General features: G+C 39.2%; 1 protein-coding gene across 5 annotated transcripts in view; it reads left to right on the top strand.

Annotated features, from left to right (window-relative positions):
* The window catches only part of NDUFAF6 (NADH:ubiquinone oxidoreductase complex assembly factor 6), a 23,561-nt gene extending 4,223 nt beyond the window's left edge, over positions 1-19,338 (top strand). For 3 of the 5 annotated variants that reach the window (XM_071737982.1, XM_071737985.1, XM_071737980.1), the window contains exons 3-9: positions 604-726; positions 5,632-5,688; positions 7,546-7,648; positions 13,134-13,267; positions 14,919-15,020; positions 18,677-18,733; positions 19,195-19,338. In XM_071737982.1, the coding sequence (XP_071594083.1) occupies positions 604-726; positions 5,632-5,688; positions 7,546-7,648; positions 13,134-13,267; positions 14,919-15,020; positions 18,677-18,733; positions 19,195-19,323 (705 nt within the window). In that variant the 3' untranslated portion in view covers positions 19,324-19,338. Of the gene's footprint in view, positions 1-544; positions 727-765; positions 1,174-5,631; positions 5,689-7,545; positions 7,649-13,133; positions 13,268-14,918; positions 15,021-18,676; positions 18,734-19,194 lie in introns of those variants that run through there. The other 2 variants (XM_071737983.1, XM_071737984.1) reach the window with 2 other exon arrangements.
* The last annotated feature ends 838 nt before the right edge of the window (positions 19,339-20,176 follow it).

Genomic DNA, 20,176 nt, shown 5'->3' on the forward strand with positions numbered 1-20,176 from the left:
GTTACGTGATTGCATCTATGTCCTGGCTTCAAATGTAGCAGCTGAATTCATAAAGTGCAGCTAAGTCATGTCTGTAGAAGGTCTGTCAAAAACTTGGGTGATATAATCAGGTCTTTGTTGGCAGAAGTTAGGTGATGAAAAGACTGTGAGAGGGAAGTTAGTAATTAGGAGAGTTGTGTGAGGGGAGCAGTTGCATTCTCCCTCCTCTGCTAAGTGGCCAGAAACTGCCAGTGCAACCAGGAAAGATGGATCCAGGAAATGTGATGGCCAAGCAAAATCCCAGATAGGTTTCTGTACTTCTGGCAACTTGTGGCATTGTCTGCCCTTGCTGCTATTGCCCCTGTTTCTTTTCCTTCTGGAAAGAAACCCAAAGTGAGGATCCTCACCCAGGATTTAATCCGTATGGGTTTCAAAGTCAGGTTGTGTTGCAGGTATTTTTTTTACTCTCTGTAGTGTTTGTACGGTTTATAACGAATAAATGTAAGTTGAGAACTGAGCACTTTTCCCTGCTGAGCTTGGCTATGTCCTGTGTCTGTCTTTTCAGTTTAGATAGACCACATGCCTTAAAGACACTGAATTTCACTCCAGATGTGTCCTTTCCAGGTCAAAGACTCTGTAACTCAGAAGACTACAGGTTTGATGCGAATGCAGTTCTGGAGGGAGGCTGTGGAAGCTATGTACTGCGATAACCCACCACATCATCCAGTTGCTACAGAACTGTGGAGGGTAAAATGCACCATTATTGTCCTAAAACTCACTGAACTAAAATACTATTGTGGGAAATGCCATTGTTTTGTGTGTGCTAGGTTGAATAGTTAACAGTATTAATTTGTATAAAACAGGTAATGTAAATTGTGTTTTTGTGTGATGTTTTAAGTTGCCTAAAGACAAAGAGCAGAGTTGGAAGAGAATATTTAGGTAGGACCTACTTGGAGGATCAGCCTTCAGTGAACCATCTGCTTTTCTTTTTCTTACGTTTAGGTGAAGGGCAGAGTGAATTCTGGTAAGCTGTAAGCTGATTGCAGCTGAAGTGCTTACGTATACTTTCCTGTGTCAGTGCCAGTCCTGCTTGAAGATACTAAGTTACACAAAAAGACATGAGACTAAGCACAGAGGTTGAATTAGCAAATCTGCTGTGAGGAAGAGCCTGAGACCTTCATTGCCAGTTGCTGGGTAATAGGAAGAATCTTCATACAGTCTTCTCTCATCAAGGGTTGTTTGATGGCTTCTGTTGATGTATTGCACTTTGCACAGATCCTTTTCTGTACATTGAGTAACAGGGAATGTGCTTGTGAATTTAACAGTGCAGTGAGTGACAGAGAATGTACTTCTGAACTTGAGTGTTTACTTTTAGCAAGATGCCCGAGTTCTGCAGGTACTAGAACATCACACACAAAGTACACCAACAGATCTGGTCTTCTGCTGATCATGATCAAAGAAACAGGCTCTCTTGCAATTTTGTTTGTTTGTTAGGACTGTTATTGATATGTCTGATGGGTGACTGGAGATCTGACAGCAGTGTAAATGGATTTCTCCTTAATGCTTATGCAGAACCACAGGATACTTTATTTGGTAGAGGTCACTTTTTGTGATTTATTTCAGCTTGCCACTCAAAGAAAATTGAAGTTAGTGCTTAGAAATATGGTTTAGCACTGGACTCAGTAGAATTTGGTTAATGGTTGGACTCAATGACCTTAAAGGTCTTTTCCAACTAGAACAATTCTGTGATTCTGTAAAATTAGATGAGGTTGTCAGGGCCACATTGAGTTGAATTTTTAATTTCTTTGGGGATGAAAATTCCATACATTGCTTTTTGGTCATCCTAGGACCACAGGCCACAGCAGGTCTTACAACTTTCCGAACCAGCATCTACTAGAAGGCCTGTAATATATAAGATCAAAACTTGCATTTAAAGATCTCTGAGCTCCTGGGCAAGAAAAGCTGCAGTTTGTCTAGATCTCAATAGCTGAATACAGTTAACATAGGTCCCATAGGTAGGTAGATTTATAGATTGCTGAAAACCAGGAAGAGGAATGTGGAGTCTTCACACAAGTACTCATCTGCATCATTTCTGTTAAAATCTTGGGAAAAGCAGGACACTTGCTGTAATACTGGGTTAGAACAATGCAGTTCCTAGAGCATTTCACTTGTTGCCGTGTTGCCTTCACATCCACTCTGCTCTGCCTCTGAGACCACAAAAATAAGTCTCTTCCAAATCCTCTTTCAGTGATTTTTAGCAGTGCTGAAACTGTGTTGTCTCACTGACTCTTCTTCAAATATGAAATAAAGCATAAGTGAATATTTGTTCCTATCTGTCAACACTCATGCTTGGACTAAATCTGGGATTTAAGCAAGATACAGTTTGTTTAACTAAGAGAAAGCATAGGCAAACCAAGAAGTAAAAGAAAAGAAAAACACCTGTTACAGTCTTTTCCAGAGGAGAACCAGAGCTAATCATGGGTGTCTCCAGCTCAGATACAGTGGGTACACTTTAGCCACTGCAAAGTAGTTATGGAGTTAGAATGAAGACTTGCAAATGCTGTAATCCTGGTTATGGGAGTTGAGGATGCACCTAGGGTCATATTTTAATGCAGACATTAAAAAACATAGCTGGTTGTATTGCATGTCAATCTGTCTGTGCCTTTACTTTTTATTTCCTGCTTTCTGTCTCTCTTTCAGCATAGGGCAAACCTCCAAGGAACAATAGTGTTTTCTCCCAAAATGCTTTTGTCTCCTTTAACTTGCTTTAGTTGCAGCTGAACTTATTTTTGTTTCTCAAGATATACAATCATTTAATTACCTGACTGAGTTGGTTTGGTACAAGTTAATTTTTGGGTATGATTATATATATTCTTTTGACTGCTTTTAATTTCAGGCTTGTGTGTATATTGATATAGGCTGGAAACGTATATTAGCAGAAGAGTAAAACCCCAAACGTTGTAATGGTTTAACCCTAGCTGGTAAATAAGCACTACACAGCCACTCACTCACTCTCCACCCCCAACCCACCCCTTGGTGGGATGAGAGAGAGAATTGGAAAGGTAAAAAACTGGCGGTTGAGAGAAAAGCAGTTTAATAATTAAAAATAAATAACTATAACAGTTGTAAGGAAAAGAGGGGAAAAAGTGAAAAAGAAAAAGCAAGAAAGACAAGTAATGCAAATTAAAACAGTTGCTTGCCACCAACCAACCAGTGCCCAACCAGTTCCTGAGCACAGTGATCTGTCTTGCCAACCTCCCCCCTTAGTTTTATTGCTGAGCATCACATCATATGGTGTGGAATATCCTTTTGGTCAGCTGGGGTGAGCTGTCCCAGCTCTGTTCCCTCCTGATGTTTTCACCTCCAGCCTGCTTGCTGGCAGGGCATTGGTAAGAGCAGAAAAGGCATTGACACTGCTTAAGCACTGCTCAGCAGTAATGAAAACATCAAGGTATTATCAGTGTTCTTTTCAGCAGAAATTAAAAATGTAGACTCATACAAGCTACTCTCTCAATCAGCAAGCTCACAGTCCAACTTGATGTGTTGCTCTTTGCCCTCAAGATGTATTTATATTTCTACATTTCAGCAAATGCCCCAAGAATGACCTATTTGAAGAACATGGTTTTTAAAATGTTCATAAATGTAATAGCAATTCTTAGAAAAAAGGATTTGAAAGTAACCCAAACTCAGAAATATTGCAGAGCTATTAACAGAATTAGCATGTCTTTTGCACAGCATATGTTATGTATACTCTTTTTCTTGCTGTTGAGTTTGTATGAAGACAGTTTTGGTTTTCTAGAATAAATATTAATTTATCATGTTAAATGTGTTCCTGAAATTTTATATATCCCAGAATACCCATGTTTGGATTCCAAAAGTTTTATACATTAGTCAAGTATATAAATAGCCTTTAACAGTATTATATTTATATTACATAATAGAATTGTGAATTGCTCTACTCTCAGTGACCTCTATACATTTATATGGGAACTGTATGATAATTGTTCTTCCTTATCTCTCCCATTTTGAGCAATGAAAAGTGAAGCCTAATTCTCCATTTATGTGGGAGAAGCCAATTTCCAAAATTTAAAAAAATGAGGACCTTTGTGTTTGAATGAGAGTTCCTCAAAATGGATGTAATGTACAAATCGGATAATTTAGCAGAACTCAGTTCAGTACTGTAAGTGTTGACCTGTGACTATTTCAAGGATTTGATTTGCAAAATTAAACTCAAGATAAACAAATGAGAAGCAAAACTGGTATCTGTAACTTAAAATTTGCCTTTGCAGATTTTACTGAATCAGGAAGATCTAGCCTTGTCGAACCTTGAAAAAATACTTATAAATGGAATGGATGTAAAGAAGTTGAAAGTGAGCTATAAAAGCTAAGATTGTGAGAAATATACTCCATAACTTTTGTTTATAAATACTTATATGTGTGATTGTAGCCTTTCTGACAATGTGGTCTGCAAAATTCAGTGCATGTAAGAAAAAATATTGAAGGCAAGTTGATAAAATGAAGTCGTATGGGGAAGATAAGAGCCAAAAGAGGAATGTGGTATTTTGAGATGCTGTGGGATACTTTTTGAAATGAACCCATAATATATAATATATTACTTTTTGATGCTGTCTTTACAATGCATTTTGATATGGCCTGTATCAGAAACAGCGTCACCAGCAGGTCCAAGGAGGTGATTCTGCCCCTGTACTCAGCGCTGGTGAGGCCACACCTTGAGTACTGCGTTCAGTTCTGGGCCTCTCAGTTCAAGAAGGATATTGAGGTCCTCGAACAGGTCCAAAGGAGGGCAACCAGGCTGGTGAAGGGACTCGAGCACAGATCCTATGAGGAGAGGCTGAGGGAGCTGGGGCTGTTCAGCCTGGAGAAGAGGAGGCTCAGGGGAGACCTCATTGCTCTCTACAACTCCCTGAAAGGAGGATGGAGCCAGGCGGGGGTTGGTCTCTTTTCCCAGGCAACTCTCAGTAAGACAAGAGGGCACGGTCTTAAATTGTGCCGGGGGAAGTTCAGATTGGATATTAGAAAGAATTTTTTCACGGAAAGGGTGATCAGACATAGGAACGGGCTGCCTGGGGAGGTGGTGGACTCTTCGTCCCTGGAGACATTTAAAAAGCGACTCGATATGGCACTCAGTGCCATGGTCTAGTGACTGTGGTGGTAGTTGTTCAAGGGTTGGACTCGATGATTTCTGAGGTCCCTTCCAACCCAGCCTATTCTATGATTCTATGATTCTATGTTGAACTGACATTTTCTTGAAAATGTACAGGAGTTTTTTTATTGCTTGAGTGAAGGAAACTGTTCTCTTTGGAAACCTGCAGTTATCTACAAATATTTGTGCATGTATGATTCCAGGAAAGAATAAATTACTTTTGAAAATTAGAAACAATTGCTTTTAGTTAACTGGCTTTATGTCCAATATTTCATTCTTTCGTGTGCAACAACTTGTAAGAAATGCCATTTGAAGATGTTTGTATTTGAAGAGGATTCCCATTTTCCACTGACATAACACTTTGATTTAAGCCAGTGAATACAATTCTTGTTAGAAAAGGATTAGTTAAAATGTATTTCAGCCTTCAGAATGCAGTACTACCATCACTTTATATACATTAATATGTACGTTTTATTTGATAATTTCAGGCTGTCAAGAGGCATAACTTGACTAAAATGTGGTTCATGAAGATCATAGATGAAAGGGTAAGTATTGACCATTCAAACTCTGATTCTGGTTTAGTCATATTTGGGTTTTTTCACTTATTTTTATGTGTTTATGTACAACAAATCTTAAGTAATTCATCTTTTCCAGACAGTAGTATTTATCTTTAAAATGGTTTGGCCATATTTCCTTCTAAATCTTCCTTCGTGTCCCTTCTCATAACTTATGCTTTTTATGGTCAAAACAGCTAATAAAATCCTGTGTTTGCCTTTGCTTCAAAATAAATGTAGTTTGTGAATCTACATACTTTTTGTTCCCTGCTCTGTTAACCAGTGTATCTGTGCTTGTGTTTTCTGTTACTTGTCTCTCTTCCTGCTTTGAGGTGATAACTCCTAGAGGTTACCTGTTGGGAGTTACACTTAGGTACCTTTCTCTATGTAAGTGAGGGACTTCCTCTCAGGTGAATAATGATAGGATTAGAAGAAGTGGCCTGAGGTTGCACCAGAGGACATTTAGACTAGAGATTAGGAAGTATTTCTTTCCTGAGAGATTAATTAGGCATTGGAATGGTCTGCCCAGGGAGGTGATGGAATCACCATCCCTGGGAGTATTTAAAAACTGTGTAGATGAGGCACTTTAGGACATGCTGTAGTGGCCATGGTGATACAAATATTGATAAATATATTTTACTTATTTTACTCGGGGCAGGGGGGATGTTGATGGTTGGACATGGTAGTCTTAGAGTCTTTTCCAACTGTGACAATTTTGTATGATTCTGTGACATTCCATCCCATGGCATTAAGTAGTAATGTCTCCACATGCAACTGTTAAGAATTATGGAAAACTACATTTTAATAGAAATGGAAATTAAGATGTGCAAAAAGAGAAACTTGTTTATGGTCTCTTTTTGTCCCATTCCAGTGTTGCCCCAAGAGAAAGGACATCTTCCATATTGCAAAAAGTTGCACAGAGCTGCATCACTGATACCATCCTATTCCTCCTGACCTCTCTTTTTACCATTATCAACTTTGTCTCTAAATAGCTTTCACTTGTGATGAGTTATGGAAATGAAAATCTCAAAAATTAGATCATCCGTTTGAACCTTATTGCCATACTTTGCTGCTTCTCCTTATGGCTCTGGAGTTTTTCCTAAGCAGTGCAGTAAATTGGCACATTCAAATCACACGAATTTTTAAATATACACCTTTTTATGGAGAAAAAAATCAAGAGGAAGAATTTCACTGGTAAGGAGGAGGAATTTCTTAAGCTAGCTTTGCTGCTAAAGTTAGTGTCTCATGAAATTATACCATGGGAAAACTGATGGTCAGTTACTCGCAAAGTGTAATTACTATGGAATACTTCAGAGATTTTTTTTAACCTTAAGACTGGTATGTTTTAACCATAAAAGCCACTAGGACAGGAAGAATGATGGAGGATGTTACATTTTGGGGTGTATTTGCAAAGGAGTTTGGAACTTCTGTATTTAATTGCTTTTTTTTGATGGATGCTTTAAAAAGTATATTCCTATTTATCTTCATTTATCTGTGCTTCAGATGCAAATGAAGTATTGAAATTGGCAACCCAGTAGTGTAAGAACACTGTATGATCTTTTGTTTTGGCTGCATCTCTTTTTCTGAAAAGTTCTAATTTCTTATTATTACAAGAGGTTGTATTTGCCCCAGTAGCCACACTTGGCTGCAGCTGCATGTAAGTATTTGGTTATGTCAGACTTTCTGTAAGCTTTAATGACTACATATGTCAGAGTTTATGCTTTCTATCTCCTAATTTTGTCCTTTTTTCCCCCTAATATTGGATTAGGATGACATGAATGCAGTAATAAATTTATACAAAAAGCAATTATATTTACGTTCTCCTGAAGTTCTGTGTTTGTATTACAGGAGAAGAATTTGGATGATAAAGCATACCGTAACATCCAAGAGCTTGAAACGTATGCTGAGAACACTCAGAGTGCTCTCTTGTACCTCACCTTGGAAATGCTGGGTACGTGGTTTTTCCTTCCTAGATTTTGTTGGTGACTCCTTAGTCAGGTGCAATATTTACTCATGTTTCAAAAAGCCCACTCTTCCCACTGCAGTTCAGTTTCAGTAGAAGTTGTCTTAGGTAACTCTTCAGATACCTTTTGAATGCTCAACCATAAATCTGGAATCTTACTGCACCTGTCTTAGAACTACATACTTTCCTTATAAGCTGTTCAGTGGAAGGCTCACTGAAGTCCTGTTTCCTACAGCTCCATTCTTTGTTTTCTTTTTTCTTGCTTCTTTTAGAGTGTGATAAATTCATCTGTCCACCACATTTCCTGACACACGTTCCACACATGTTCTGCCCCACGTGTTGAAACTCAAATTGCTGTAGTTATTCTGCAGCTGTTGTTCTGTGCTGCAGTGCATTGGTTATCTTGAAACTGCTGACCCCAACTGAGAAACTTCCCATGGTGGTGTTGTAAATTTGGATCTGAATCACCTCCTCTTCCTAAAAGTAGGTTAACTATCAATAATCAAATAACTAGAAAAAGTGTGGCAAAGATGATGATATGCTTGTGGTGAGGAGCTAGTAGCTGCATCATTATACATAGAAGAGTCACAGATTAGAAAAGAACTGTTCGTTTGCAGTGAAGAAAAGGGTGACTTTTTTTAGGTGTTTGTTACATTATGGAAGCTCGGATATAAAAGAAGGCTGAGCATTGTTTTTATTTAGTAGTATTGTAGTAGCAAAGTTTTCATCCTGCATATTGGAGTAGTCTGATGGAAGGCAAATGCTGAGGTTAAAATAGCTTAAGAAGAAAAAAAGATAATATTGAGCAGATTCTTCTTACAAAGAAATGAAGCACCTTTCTCTCTAGCATCTGGTGTTTACTTCCTTCAACAGGAAATCAGTGAAATATTGCAGGTGTCTTTATGAACTTGTAGAATTGATTGTAGAAATGTAGGTGTATGAGAAGTACTAATATCTTCCATTCTTAGAAATGTCTCTGATCCTGAAGGAATTCAGTCATGCTTGGATCACTCCTGATTACAAGTCAGATGATTCTTTTCTTGGAAATCTCTTACTGGGGGCTTAGAATTTTCTGAGTCCCCTATTGTCATGTTTAACTTCTCTTAAATATACCAATCTAACAAAATATCTAAGCAAAGATCTTTACTATATGTTAAACAGTACTGTAATTTCTCCACAAATGGAGAAATTAATCGAACATGCCCTTTTCTTGGTGTTTCCCATCAGCAGTATTTTCTAGATCAGATAGACCTGGTTTCATTACAGGTTGTGTGAGATAAATTCCATTTGCTTTTCAGCTCCTTTATTCCTGATCTGTCTGTAGTTTGTGTGTGGTTTTTCTGGTGTAGTGCTGCTTTATTCTTACTGATTTCAGGTTACTTCTTTTGTCAAGCTCATTTTGACTGGTAATCTTGTCAACCAAAGCCTTGGTACTTCCAGCTTCTGTAATTTAGAATTATTAATACTGTACTCTGATTTCATTGCCTAGTCAGGAGTCTACTTAATAATGTTATTAAACCTTTTCAGAACTTCACTTTTGGGGTATATTCCCAGCTTGAGTGTGATTCATTGCTAGCTCTAACTCTTTGAGTTGTTTTGTCTGCTTTTTTTTTTTTTTTTTTTTTTTTTATGTGTAAAGCCTGTCAGTATCAGTGAGTTATGTCCATTGCTTCCTCTGAGCCACACTGATTTCTGCTGCCATTTCCAGATTAAGTCCATGTAATCTGCCTGTAACCACTGTATCACAAAGTCTTCTGAGACCCATGCAGGCAGACTTTGCCAGTGAATCTGGTATGCACAGTATCATTAGGTTCATTGGTCTGCAATTCTTGTATACTCATTTCTTTCTTTGTACAATGCTGCTTCTGTTAGAGCTTTTGTGAATTTTAATTTCCATTTTTCTTCTAAACTTCCATTTTATCCATGGTCAGTCCTGTGAAAACAATTTGGCTTTCTCATGAGTCTAAGCCAAACTTGTACAGTCTTTCTGTGAAGATCAGTGGTGCTGCTCTACCTCACTCATCTCCTTCTTCGTTCACTTGTCACAGCTGTGGGACCTTGCAGTTATGGAAGTTATTTTTCCAACATTTTGGTGATCCAGTTCAGTTTGCTGTGCTACTGCCTCATTGCCCATGACAGCATCAGGGAATGGCAGAAATACGGGTGCAGGGGAGAAACACAGGACCATTTTCTGTGGCCTCAGTACACTGCTGGATCAGCTGCAGCTAATTATGAAACCATGCTGTAAGCTGGTCAGGAATCTCCCAACTTAAATGATTTTTCTGGCAGGAAATACAGTTTTTTGATTACTCGTATCTTGGGAGGGGATATGCCAATAAAAATGAGGTGCTGCTCTGCAAAGTATACCATTTGCAGAAGCTGCAGGATGCTAAGAGGCATTTTGCTCCTGAATGTGGAAATCAGTGAATTTGTCTGCAGCTTTGCACCTCTGAGATCACAGAATCACAGGATGGCTTGAGCTAGAATGCACCTTAAGAGTCATCTAGTTCCAAGCTCCTGCCATGGGCACACCATGGACACCTCCGGTTGGACCAGGGTGTTCAAAGCACCATCCAGCCTAGGCTTGGATGTTTCCAGGGAGGGGGCATCAACCGTTTCCTTGTGATGTCTGTTCCAATGTCTCACTGCCCTCATAGTGAAGAATTTCTTTCTAATGTCTAACCTAAATCTGCCCCCTTCCAGTTCAAAACCACTCTCCCTTGTCCTGTCACTACGTGACCTTGTAATAAGTCCCTTCCCAGCTTTCCTGTAGGCTCCTTCAGGTTCGAGAGGGCCACTGTAAGATCTCCCCAAAGCCTACACTTCTCCAGGCTGAGCAGCCCCAACTCTCTCAGCCTGCTTTCATTGGACAGGTTCTCCAGCCCACTGATGCAGTGACCCTATTATAAAAGGCCATGACATTTGTCAGGAATGACTTAGCCTGGGTGAAGACGTCAGCTTCTGCCTCATTTTCCATGTACTTCAGCAGAGCCTTCAGAAGGATCTGCTCCACGATCTTGTGGACTGACTGGCCTGTAGTTCCCTGGGTCTTCCTTTCTTTCCCTTTTTGAAAATGAAGGTTATGATTCCTCTTTTCCAGACAGTGGAAAGTTCACCAGGTTGCCATGACTTTTCAACTATGATGGAAAGTGGCTTTTCAACTTCATCCTCCAGTTCCCTCAGGCGCCATGGATGGATCCTGTCAGGTCTCATGGACTTGTGTGCTTTCATGTTCTTTAGATGGTCCCAAACCTGCTCTTTTCCTGCTTTCCTTCTCCCAGTCAATGCCTTGGCCTTCTACAAGTTTGCTGGTGTGGCCAGAGCTTTTGCTGGTGAAGGTGAGAAAGTTGCTGAGTACCTCAGCCTTCTCCATATCTCATGTGACCAGGTCTTCTGTTTCCTTCTGGAGAGGACCCACATTTTTCCTGGTCTTCCTTTTATCACTGAGCTACCTGTACCCTTGATGTCCCTGGCCAGATTTGGTTATATCTGGGCTTTTGCCTGATAGAAACCTAATCTGATCCCTGGGTGCTCAGACAACTCCTTTGTACTTCTCACAGGCTACCTGTTCTCACTTCCACCCTCTGGATACTTTCCTTTTACATCTCAGTTTGTCCAGGAGCTCCTTGTTCTTCCACACAGGCCTCCTGGCATTCTTGTCTGCCTTCCTTTTTATTGGGACGCATTACTCCTGGGCTTGCAGGAGGTTCTTGAATACTGACCAGCTTCCTTGGGCTCCTCTCCCCTCCAGGGCTTTATCCCATGGTATTCTACCCAGCAGATCCCTGGAGAGGTCAAAGTCTGCTCTCCTGAAGTCCGGAACAGTGAGGTTGCTGCGCACAATGAGAGATCTTAAGGCAATTTATGAGCATGGACAATTCTGTCACGGACCAACGTTGTGGCGAGCCCTTCTCTCGGGGACACGGCTCTTCTCCGGAGCTCTCTTGCCGTCTCTCTTTCCAGGTGTCTCTCTGCATCTACTTCTGCTTCTGGGAGCATGCCTTTTATTTGCCCTTCAGCCCCGCCCATTTCCGGCTGGGGCAGGCCCTAATTAGTGGGCACAGCTGGGCCTAAGCTCCCAGTTCATTATCCGCGACACCTGGTGACTTGTGGTTCTCACTACATTTCCCCCCTTTTTATTGAAAAAATGAAGTTTATTTTTCAACAAACAACAATTTACAATTAATTCACAACAATTTACAATTAATTCACAACAATTTACAATTAATTCACAATAATTTACAATTAATTCACAATAATTTACAATTAATTCACAATAATTTACAATTAATTTAAACATTTCATTATTTTTCAACATTTTTCGCCTTTTCAAACATTTCATTACTTTTTAAACATTTCATTATTTTTTGTTCAATAATTTACAATTATTCTTATATTACGGCCTTTCATTTCCTTAATTTTACAATTTTACATTTACAATTTTACAATTATTCTTATATTACGGCCTTTCATTTCCTTAATTTTACAATTTTCTTAGCCTTTGATTGAAATGTGGAGGGAAAATTCGGGCTCCTACCGGCTTTTTCGCCTCTTTAGCCTCTGTTGTCAGCAGAAGATGAGGTCTCAGAACACCAGCTCAGTTTTCGCTGGTACTCGCTACCTCGGGATGCCTGGCCATGCAGAGGCTTCTCCGAGCATTCACCGCACCAGTCTTATCGTGTGTCCCTGGGGGCTCCGTTTCAGGACCGCACTGACTTGATGCGCACTCAGAGCTCTGCTTCAGCATTCCTCGGGTTTGAATTCTGCGCGCAAACTCGCTGTGCCTTTCGAGCCTCGTTCTTCTTACCACTTTTCGGCTTCCCTCCTGCCTGGCTCGCCATTCCGGGCTGTTGTATACCTTGCTGTGCTGGGCTTCTACTCCAAGCTCTACACACCGCTTACAGCATTTAAGCCTAGCCTCGTGGAGCTCTTCCCATGGTTGCGTATTTGGAGCTCTTTATAGAGCGTCCCGCACCATCGTAGTAGCTCCATCTGACGTGGTTGCGTATTCGAAGCTCTTTATATCACCTTCTGCATCTAAGCCTGGCTTTGTAGAGCTTCCTGCAACCAACGTGGTTGTGTAGAGCTCTTTATCTCACCTCAGCATTCACTGCTGCTGTTGTTGCCCGCATTCTCCACCAATTGTTGCGGCGAGCCCTTCTCTCGGGGACACGGCTCTTCTCCGGAGCTCTCTTCCCAGGTGTCTCTCTGCATCTACTTCTGCTTCTGGGAGCATGCCTTTTATTTGCCCTTCAGCCCCGCCCATTTCCGGCTGGGGCAGGCCCTAATTAGTGGGCACAGCTGGGCCTAAGCTCCCAGTTCATTATCGGCGACACCTGGTGACTTGTGGTTCTCACTACAGACCAATGCACTTAGCTTTCCTTAAATATGACTGTGATACACATCAGGGAAGACTATAACCCTCAAAAGGCCTGACACCATGTTTCTAAACATACTATTTCTGCATTTTTAGGTGTGAAGGACATCCATGCTGATCATGCAGCCAGTCACATTGGGAAAGCACAAGGCATAGTTACCTGCTTAAGAGCAACTCCATACCATAGTAAAAGACAAAAGGTCTTTCTTCCTGTGGACATTTGTATGTTGGTAAGAGAAGCAAGTTGTCTGGAATTGAACCAATATAGTGGTTTTGACAGTGTCTCCCAACACTAAGTATGAGATCTTAATTTATCAGGTCAGAAACAGAACACCTTTTTTGTTTATTTTAAACTCTTACTGTTTTGTCCTAGTAACATGCAGCTGTTATGATTTTATATCTTTTGGGAGGTGAGATGAGTAAACTTCATCAAAGTCTAAGATTTCTGTTTATTTTTCAATTTTTATTTTATTAATTCTAATAGTATGTTAGCTTTCAAGAATCTTTCCATGAGTGTGTAGAAATGGAATGGGGCCTAGGTTTTTGTTTGGTTTTGTTTGTGTGTGTTTTGTTTGTTTGTGTTTTCCTTATACTCACAAAAGGAAGCACTGTGAGAAATTCTACTTCTGTGCAAACTTTTCAGGTTTCTCTTTACTACCTTTTCATAAATGTGCTGGTAGTTTTAGTTTTTTTGGGGGGTTTGGAGTTGTTTTGTTTGATAGCTATAAGCATGTATTCCATGCATTGGTGTGGGAGATGGTATAGTCTTCCAAGTTAAACTGTACGCCTAACTTACACTGGAATTTAGCAGATCTTGCAATTTGGGTAAAATAGGATTAAAGCTTAATATTTTTCATTAATGTTCTCTGGCTAGATCTCTAGGCATTGCAGCTGTTATTTCTTCATCTCCAGTCTTTGTTTCTAAATGTTAATGTTGTTCTTTTCAGACTTAAATTTATGTCATTATGGTGATGTTTAAGACAGCTGTGTTAATATTTTTTTAATATCAGTTCAATTAAATTGAAAGTTTTGATGAGAAGTTTAATAATTCAGGTAGTTGCAAAACATGTAGATGCTAATATAGCTCAAGGCTATGAGACTGCAGAAAGGAGCTGCACCCTGCGTTCAGCCCTTCTGGGACTGGGACCTTCTTGGAGGTCTTCCAAGTTTTTACCTTTTCAAGCACAGACTGGAAATACACAGTTGTTCTTTGCCATGGAAGGTGCTTTACAGTGAGACTGTAGAAACAGCTTGCATCCCTTCTGTGCAGACTGAGCATCTTGTAAGCATTTCAGCTTCTGGCAAGTACTGCAGAGTTCAACTGCAGCCTCTCTGTGAAGCCCACCTGCCTGCCTCTGTACAGCTTTTACCTGCCTGAGTCCTGCTAGGAAGAAGAGGCAACTGCTACAGTTCTGAATATACCCTATTATGTCTTACATTAGTCACTATAGTAAAAGAATGTTAGGGTTGTTTTTGTGAGTTTTGGGGTGCTTATTTTTTGTGGGTTTGGTTTTATAGGTTTGGGATTTTTTTGTGTGTTGGCTTTTATTGTGGTTGTTTTTTTGTTTTGTTTTGTGTTTTTTTCAAGCCTGGTGGCATCTCAACTGATCTAAATTCCCAGAATTTATTATATAACTGACCACAAAGTCTATAAGGATCAAATTTATGCAGAATGTTCTCCTTGTTCTCTTTTTTTTCTTTTTTTTCAAGTGAGTGAAAAGGAAAAAAAAGGTGGGAAATAGCAACAGAGTGGCAGTGGTAAAACATGTAGTTGATTCAGTTTTGTGTCATTTGCTTGCTGCAACAGGTTTTTGAGAAGATAAAATGGAAATTTGATACTTACTGAGTTTTTTTCATCTTGATCTTTCTTCCTATGTCTAGCATGGAGTTTCACAAGAGGATATCATAAGAGGCAAGCAAGAGAAAAATGTGAGAGATGTAATTTATGACATTGCCAGCCAGGCTCATATTCATCTAGAACATGTGAGACTTCTTTTTATTTCTTTAAATAGCAGTAATTGATGATAATCCTCACAAAGTGTTGTGCATGCATAATTTAAAATTTTTTACCTTTAATTACTGAGAGAGTATGAATTAAAAACTAAAACAAAACAGACAAAACCCTTAAGTATTAGGACATCTTCTGGATGAATATTATTTTTATCTGTATGCACAGGATGCTGTTTACTCAAAGCAAGGTTCAGTTGCATATATGTAAATACTGCCAAAAAGCCTTACCACTGTGAGAGAAGCTCCAAGCTGACTTGTATAAATGCAGCTCTGTGCCAGCAGCAGGGAGTCAGCACCATAGAAAGCCTTTCTGCATATGGTTCTTCACAGCACAGAGGAATAGCTGCCAGGAAAGCAGAGTATGTTGCCCTGAACTGCTGGTTAGTGTGTGTGGGAGGGAGGGGATTCTTTGCCTGACATGACCAGCCATGCACAAAACTATGTTGGGAAAGGTGCTTTCTGTTCTGGGTTGTTGTTTTTTTTTTCTTCTTCTGGCTCTCAGACAAGTGAATTAGGAAAAGCTTAGTTTGCTTGAAACAATGGATAATGAATCCTGAAGAACTGCAGTCTTCTATTTTTCTTCTGTGTTCTTATTTTACCTATGCATTGAATTGATTGTTGGTACATAACACAAAAGCAAAGGAATATTTCGTCAGCAGTGCTGTGTCTGCCTTTATCTGGAAAACAAAACCTACAAGAATATCTGGTTTCTTATGTCCATGTGGACATGTATGCATGAATTTTAAGTATTGCACCCAATACTTCCAGCCAAGGTAGTCTGAAAGATGCTACTTCAGAGCAAAGAAATGCCAAGTTTCTCTCAGCAGTTACATCATTGGTATAATCCTCAATTACAGCATTACCTGTGATCACAGTATTTTATGCAGTACAGATAGGAGAGCCCTCCTTCAAGTTTTTGAAGGTAAGATAAGGCATCTGTGGTTTGTTCAGTCAGTGGTTAGCAAGTTTTACATGTTTTTTTATTTTTTATTAATAAATATCTACCCTTGGGCTTTAATTTCAATACAGACTACTTGTAATTTGCATTTAATTAATTCCTGTTCGTGTTGTTTCACATCACATCTCAGTGTCTGCTGGCACATGCCCAGGCAAACTGTTAATTCGATTTAGATGCTGGGAACAGAGACAAAGAAAATGCAAGGTCAGAACTGTCCACTATCTTTGTTCAAGCTGAAATATTTTGATTTCTCTTTTATTTTTATTCCCCACCTCTCAACCCAAAATGCCAAGTGTATGAAACCCATTGGTTTAATTTGTGGCTTTCAAAAAATGCCAAGTGCTCTCCCTGGAATGCCACATTATCATGGATGGGACACATGGAAAACCAGCATTGTGTATTTATTACCCAGCTGTTTATAAACTGGTTGCATGCAAACTTTGGGATAGAAGCAGGGAGAGAATTCTCCAGAGCCTTTCATATAATTTGGTAATTCTTAGTGTCTGTGTTCCTTGGCTCCCAACACACAGCCAGCTTCTGAAGAGAACAGGCAGGACCTTAACCCCTCCCTCCTTCCATCCCACTCCATTCCTAGAGCCCTACCCATGTTATGCACTGGGAGGGTCCTATGGAAAATACACAATGGGATCAGGTAATTGGAGACTATACAGAAAAGTGTAAGCAAAAGGAAACTAGATTAGGGCAGTACTGGCATTTTATTCAATTGAATGCTGATCTTGGCACACCCCCCCCCCCTCTTTTTTTTTTTTTTTTTTTTTTTTTTTTTTTTTTTTTTTAAATGCATGGGTTATATCATCTTAATTTAAAAAAAAACCCCTCTGAATACTTGCTTCTAGCCCCCATCATCATCAGTGAAGAATAATTGACAGGATCTCTAGAGTGTTAAAATCACTTGAACTGGCGATAACTGGCAGTGGTAATAGGGTATTAGCCTGCTCGATAATCAGATGGTCTTTGTTAATGCAAGGCTAAAGATACTTTCTCTGCTAATGGATGAAATGGGCTTTTGCTGACATTTGCCTTGGTATTTCAAGACTTTAGGTGACTGTAATGGGTTTCTGCCTTTAAACGCATCTGTTCTCCTGTGTCAATTCACATTGTTTTGCCTGAGGGTCATTTCAGCCACTACCCTCTGGCTTACTTAGGATTACAGGATAGGGTAAAGTTTAAATCTGTAGAGAGGTTTCAATCATCTCAGCATTTGTTACACAAGCCACATATTTTGGAGAATGAGGGTAACAGTTACCAGCCCCATGAAGCATATTGTAGTAATCTTGGGAGAAAAGTTTGCGAAATGTGGTCAGCAATACCTGATACTGCCACTGATGACCAGCAGAGGGCAAAATAAGGTAATGAAGGCTGCTGTTATGTTCTGGAGTTGTGTTTTAATAGAATAAAAGCACCTCATAGAAGTGCTCTGTCAGTCCCACAGTGATCCTTTTGAAAGCCTGCAAATACATTTACGTATTCCCCCCTTATGCTTAAGCACTCCCTCCCCAATTCCTTTTTAAAAAGGTCTCCTTTAGGCTGTTTGCATTTATCTCAATTATGCTTGATCATTATGGACTCGATTTACCAAGGAAGATAGCATGCAACCCATTCTGGGTTAAGAAGGTCAAGCAAGGTTACTTTCTTTTTTCATCTCACTATTAATAATAGTAAGGTAGAGTATCAGATTAGGGAAGAGTGTTTTCCTTTTCTCATATACACGTACACACACGCTTGTGTATGCCAGAGTTTTAAAATAATTTGCCTCTGAGAACTTTTCCCTCCTTCAGCCTGATTTTGTCTGTTGTCTGGAAAGATCTGTGGAAAACTGACAGAAACTCATGCATACTCATCAGAATTTATAAAGGAATTGGTTGGTTGGGTTTTTTAACCTGTAACACAAAGGCAGGATGAGGGATTTTGTATTTATGAATAAGCATTAAAGGAAGATTTGCTTCTGTTCTGTTGTTACTTGAGTTGTACATGGGCTTGAATTGTAGATTTGATTCAGGCATGGTTTAGACTCTGTTTATACATAGATACTGAGGGCCTAAGGGACTGAGATCCTTTCAGAGCACCTTAAATGTAAATGGAGTATAACTGGACTTCTGGGACTGATGGGAACACTGGACCAAAAGGATGCACTCAGAGAAATGCATTTATGGTCTTCCATAATTTCTGTCTCTTGGGAAGAGTTATTTGGCTGGGGAAAACAGTGTTAAACCATATTTTTTAAGTCAGATGCAACTTGGAACTTTGTTGGAACAAAGAGCGCTGATTTTTATTCTATGTAAACTGTAAGGTTGTCAAAATATATATGAATTTTAGCAAGCCTCTCCCAGTATAACATTTCAGTGTAACTCATAGAATCGTAGAGTCATTGAATGCTTTGTATTGGAAGGAACCTTAAAGATCATCAAGTTCCAACCCCCTGCATGGCCAGGGACACCTCCCTGTGCAGTGAAGGATGGTGCTGACTTGCTTATAATGAAAAATTAGTTGCAAGAAGCTGAAATAAAAAGGAACGAATCTTGTAAGAGTCTGTTGGCTTTAACTGTTATATGTAATATGATATGTTTAATCTGAAATGTTAAATTCTTCTGATTGAATATGTTTGCATTTTTTAGTTTTTTGGCTTTTTTCTCCCACCATTTTCTTTCAGGCTAGATCTTTCAGTAAGAAAGTTCCTGTGAAGGCATACCCTGCTTTTTTCTGTACGGTAGGTGTTATATCATGCACGTTTTAAGTAATGGACTAATTTCTGTCTGAAGAGTAGACTTTCAAATTAATCATCATTAACTAATGCTTCATATGCCATGTGCAAATGTGTGCCTGGTAGTGGAACCTCATAGTTTTGATCAACACTTCTTATCCTTTCTTCATTAACTACATAGTGTAGCTCAAGATTTCTGTTGACCATCATTCCGATCCAAGAACCTAATCTCTTGTCTATGTTTGTAATTTGCTGTTTGATCTATTAAAAGATAAAACTTCTCTTCACAAAACCTGTCTTTTCCTTACCTTTTGAATGTGATGGTTATGTTACCACTTAGTGATATTAACAAGCAAACTGTCAAGCCTTTTTGCAATTTCTCATTTGATGTCATGTATTGTTTTTCAAACTTAATGGTCAATTATTTGTGTGCATCATGTAGACTAAACTTTTTTCTTCCTTTCTAGGTTGCTTTAGATGATTATTTATGTAAAGTACAAAAAGCAGACTTCAATATATTTCATCCAAGCTTACAAAGGAAGAGTACATTATTACCATTGCATTTATATATCAAATCTTGGAAAAAAACATATTAAAGTTTTTAAAGTATGGTTTCAGAGTGATGAAGATTTTTTTTTTGATATCTTGACAGAGTTGTTAAGTGTCTAACTTCACACTTCCCTAACGTGCAGTTCTTGGGAAACAGCAGATGCATATGAACTGTAGCTGTCAGCTTGCTGGCAGTATTTAAGTTTTGTCTTGGAATATTAGGCTGATATCTGTGCTTCACATGTCTGCCAAGTTGTATGACCTTCTCTGAAATCATTTTTCTTGTCTCTCCTGTAATGACAGCAATATGCTAGAATGCTGCTTGAACAAATTCTTTTCTAATGGATACTTCTGACAGTTCTGACAATTAACTGAAAAGAGATTTAAAAAAAAAAATGCTTTGTTTGTACCCAAAAGCATTTACCTTAAATGCCTTATAAATCAGCAAAGCAGTTCTCTCCACTGCAAGGAGCAGACTTCTTGCAAGTACTAATGATGCTTCAGAGCTAGAACACATATATTTGAATGCAAGAAAACTGTCAATAAAGGCTTTACCTGTTTTAGTTTGTAGTGTTTATGTAGAATTTTAAAATGGTGATATAGAGCTGTAGGATGAAAATTATTTAACCTAGTGTTGAGGTTGAGTGTTGAAGTGACTATAGGTAGTGGGAGGATAGTTTTACCCACATAGGATGAGAATACTTACACAGTTTTTATCCAGCTCAGCTCAAGGCTTTTTCACTCTGCTTTAGCTTGGCTGTATCTCCTCCTGGCCTCTCATCTCTGTTGTTGCCCAGAGCTGTTGTTGCAATTTGGGTTTGTTCATATTCACCATGTGTCAGGACACTCTCTGGTGTGGCTTTTGTGAATTCCTTTTCTTGGTACTATGAAGAAAATATT

Source organism: Heliangelus exortis, chromosome 2 (assembly GCF_036169615.1).
Source record: "Heliangelus exortis chromosome 2, bHelExo1.hap1, whole genome shotgun sequence".
NCBI lineage: Eukaryota > Metazoa > Chordata > Aves > Apodiformes > Trochilidae > Heliangelus > Heliangelus exortis.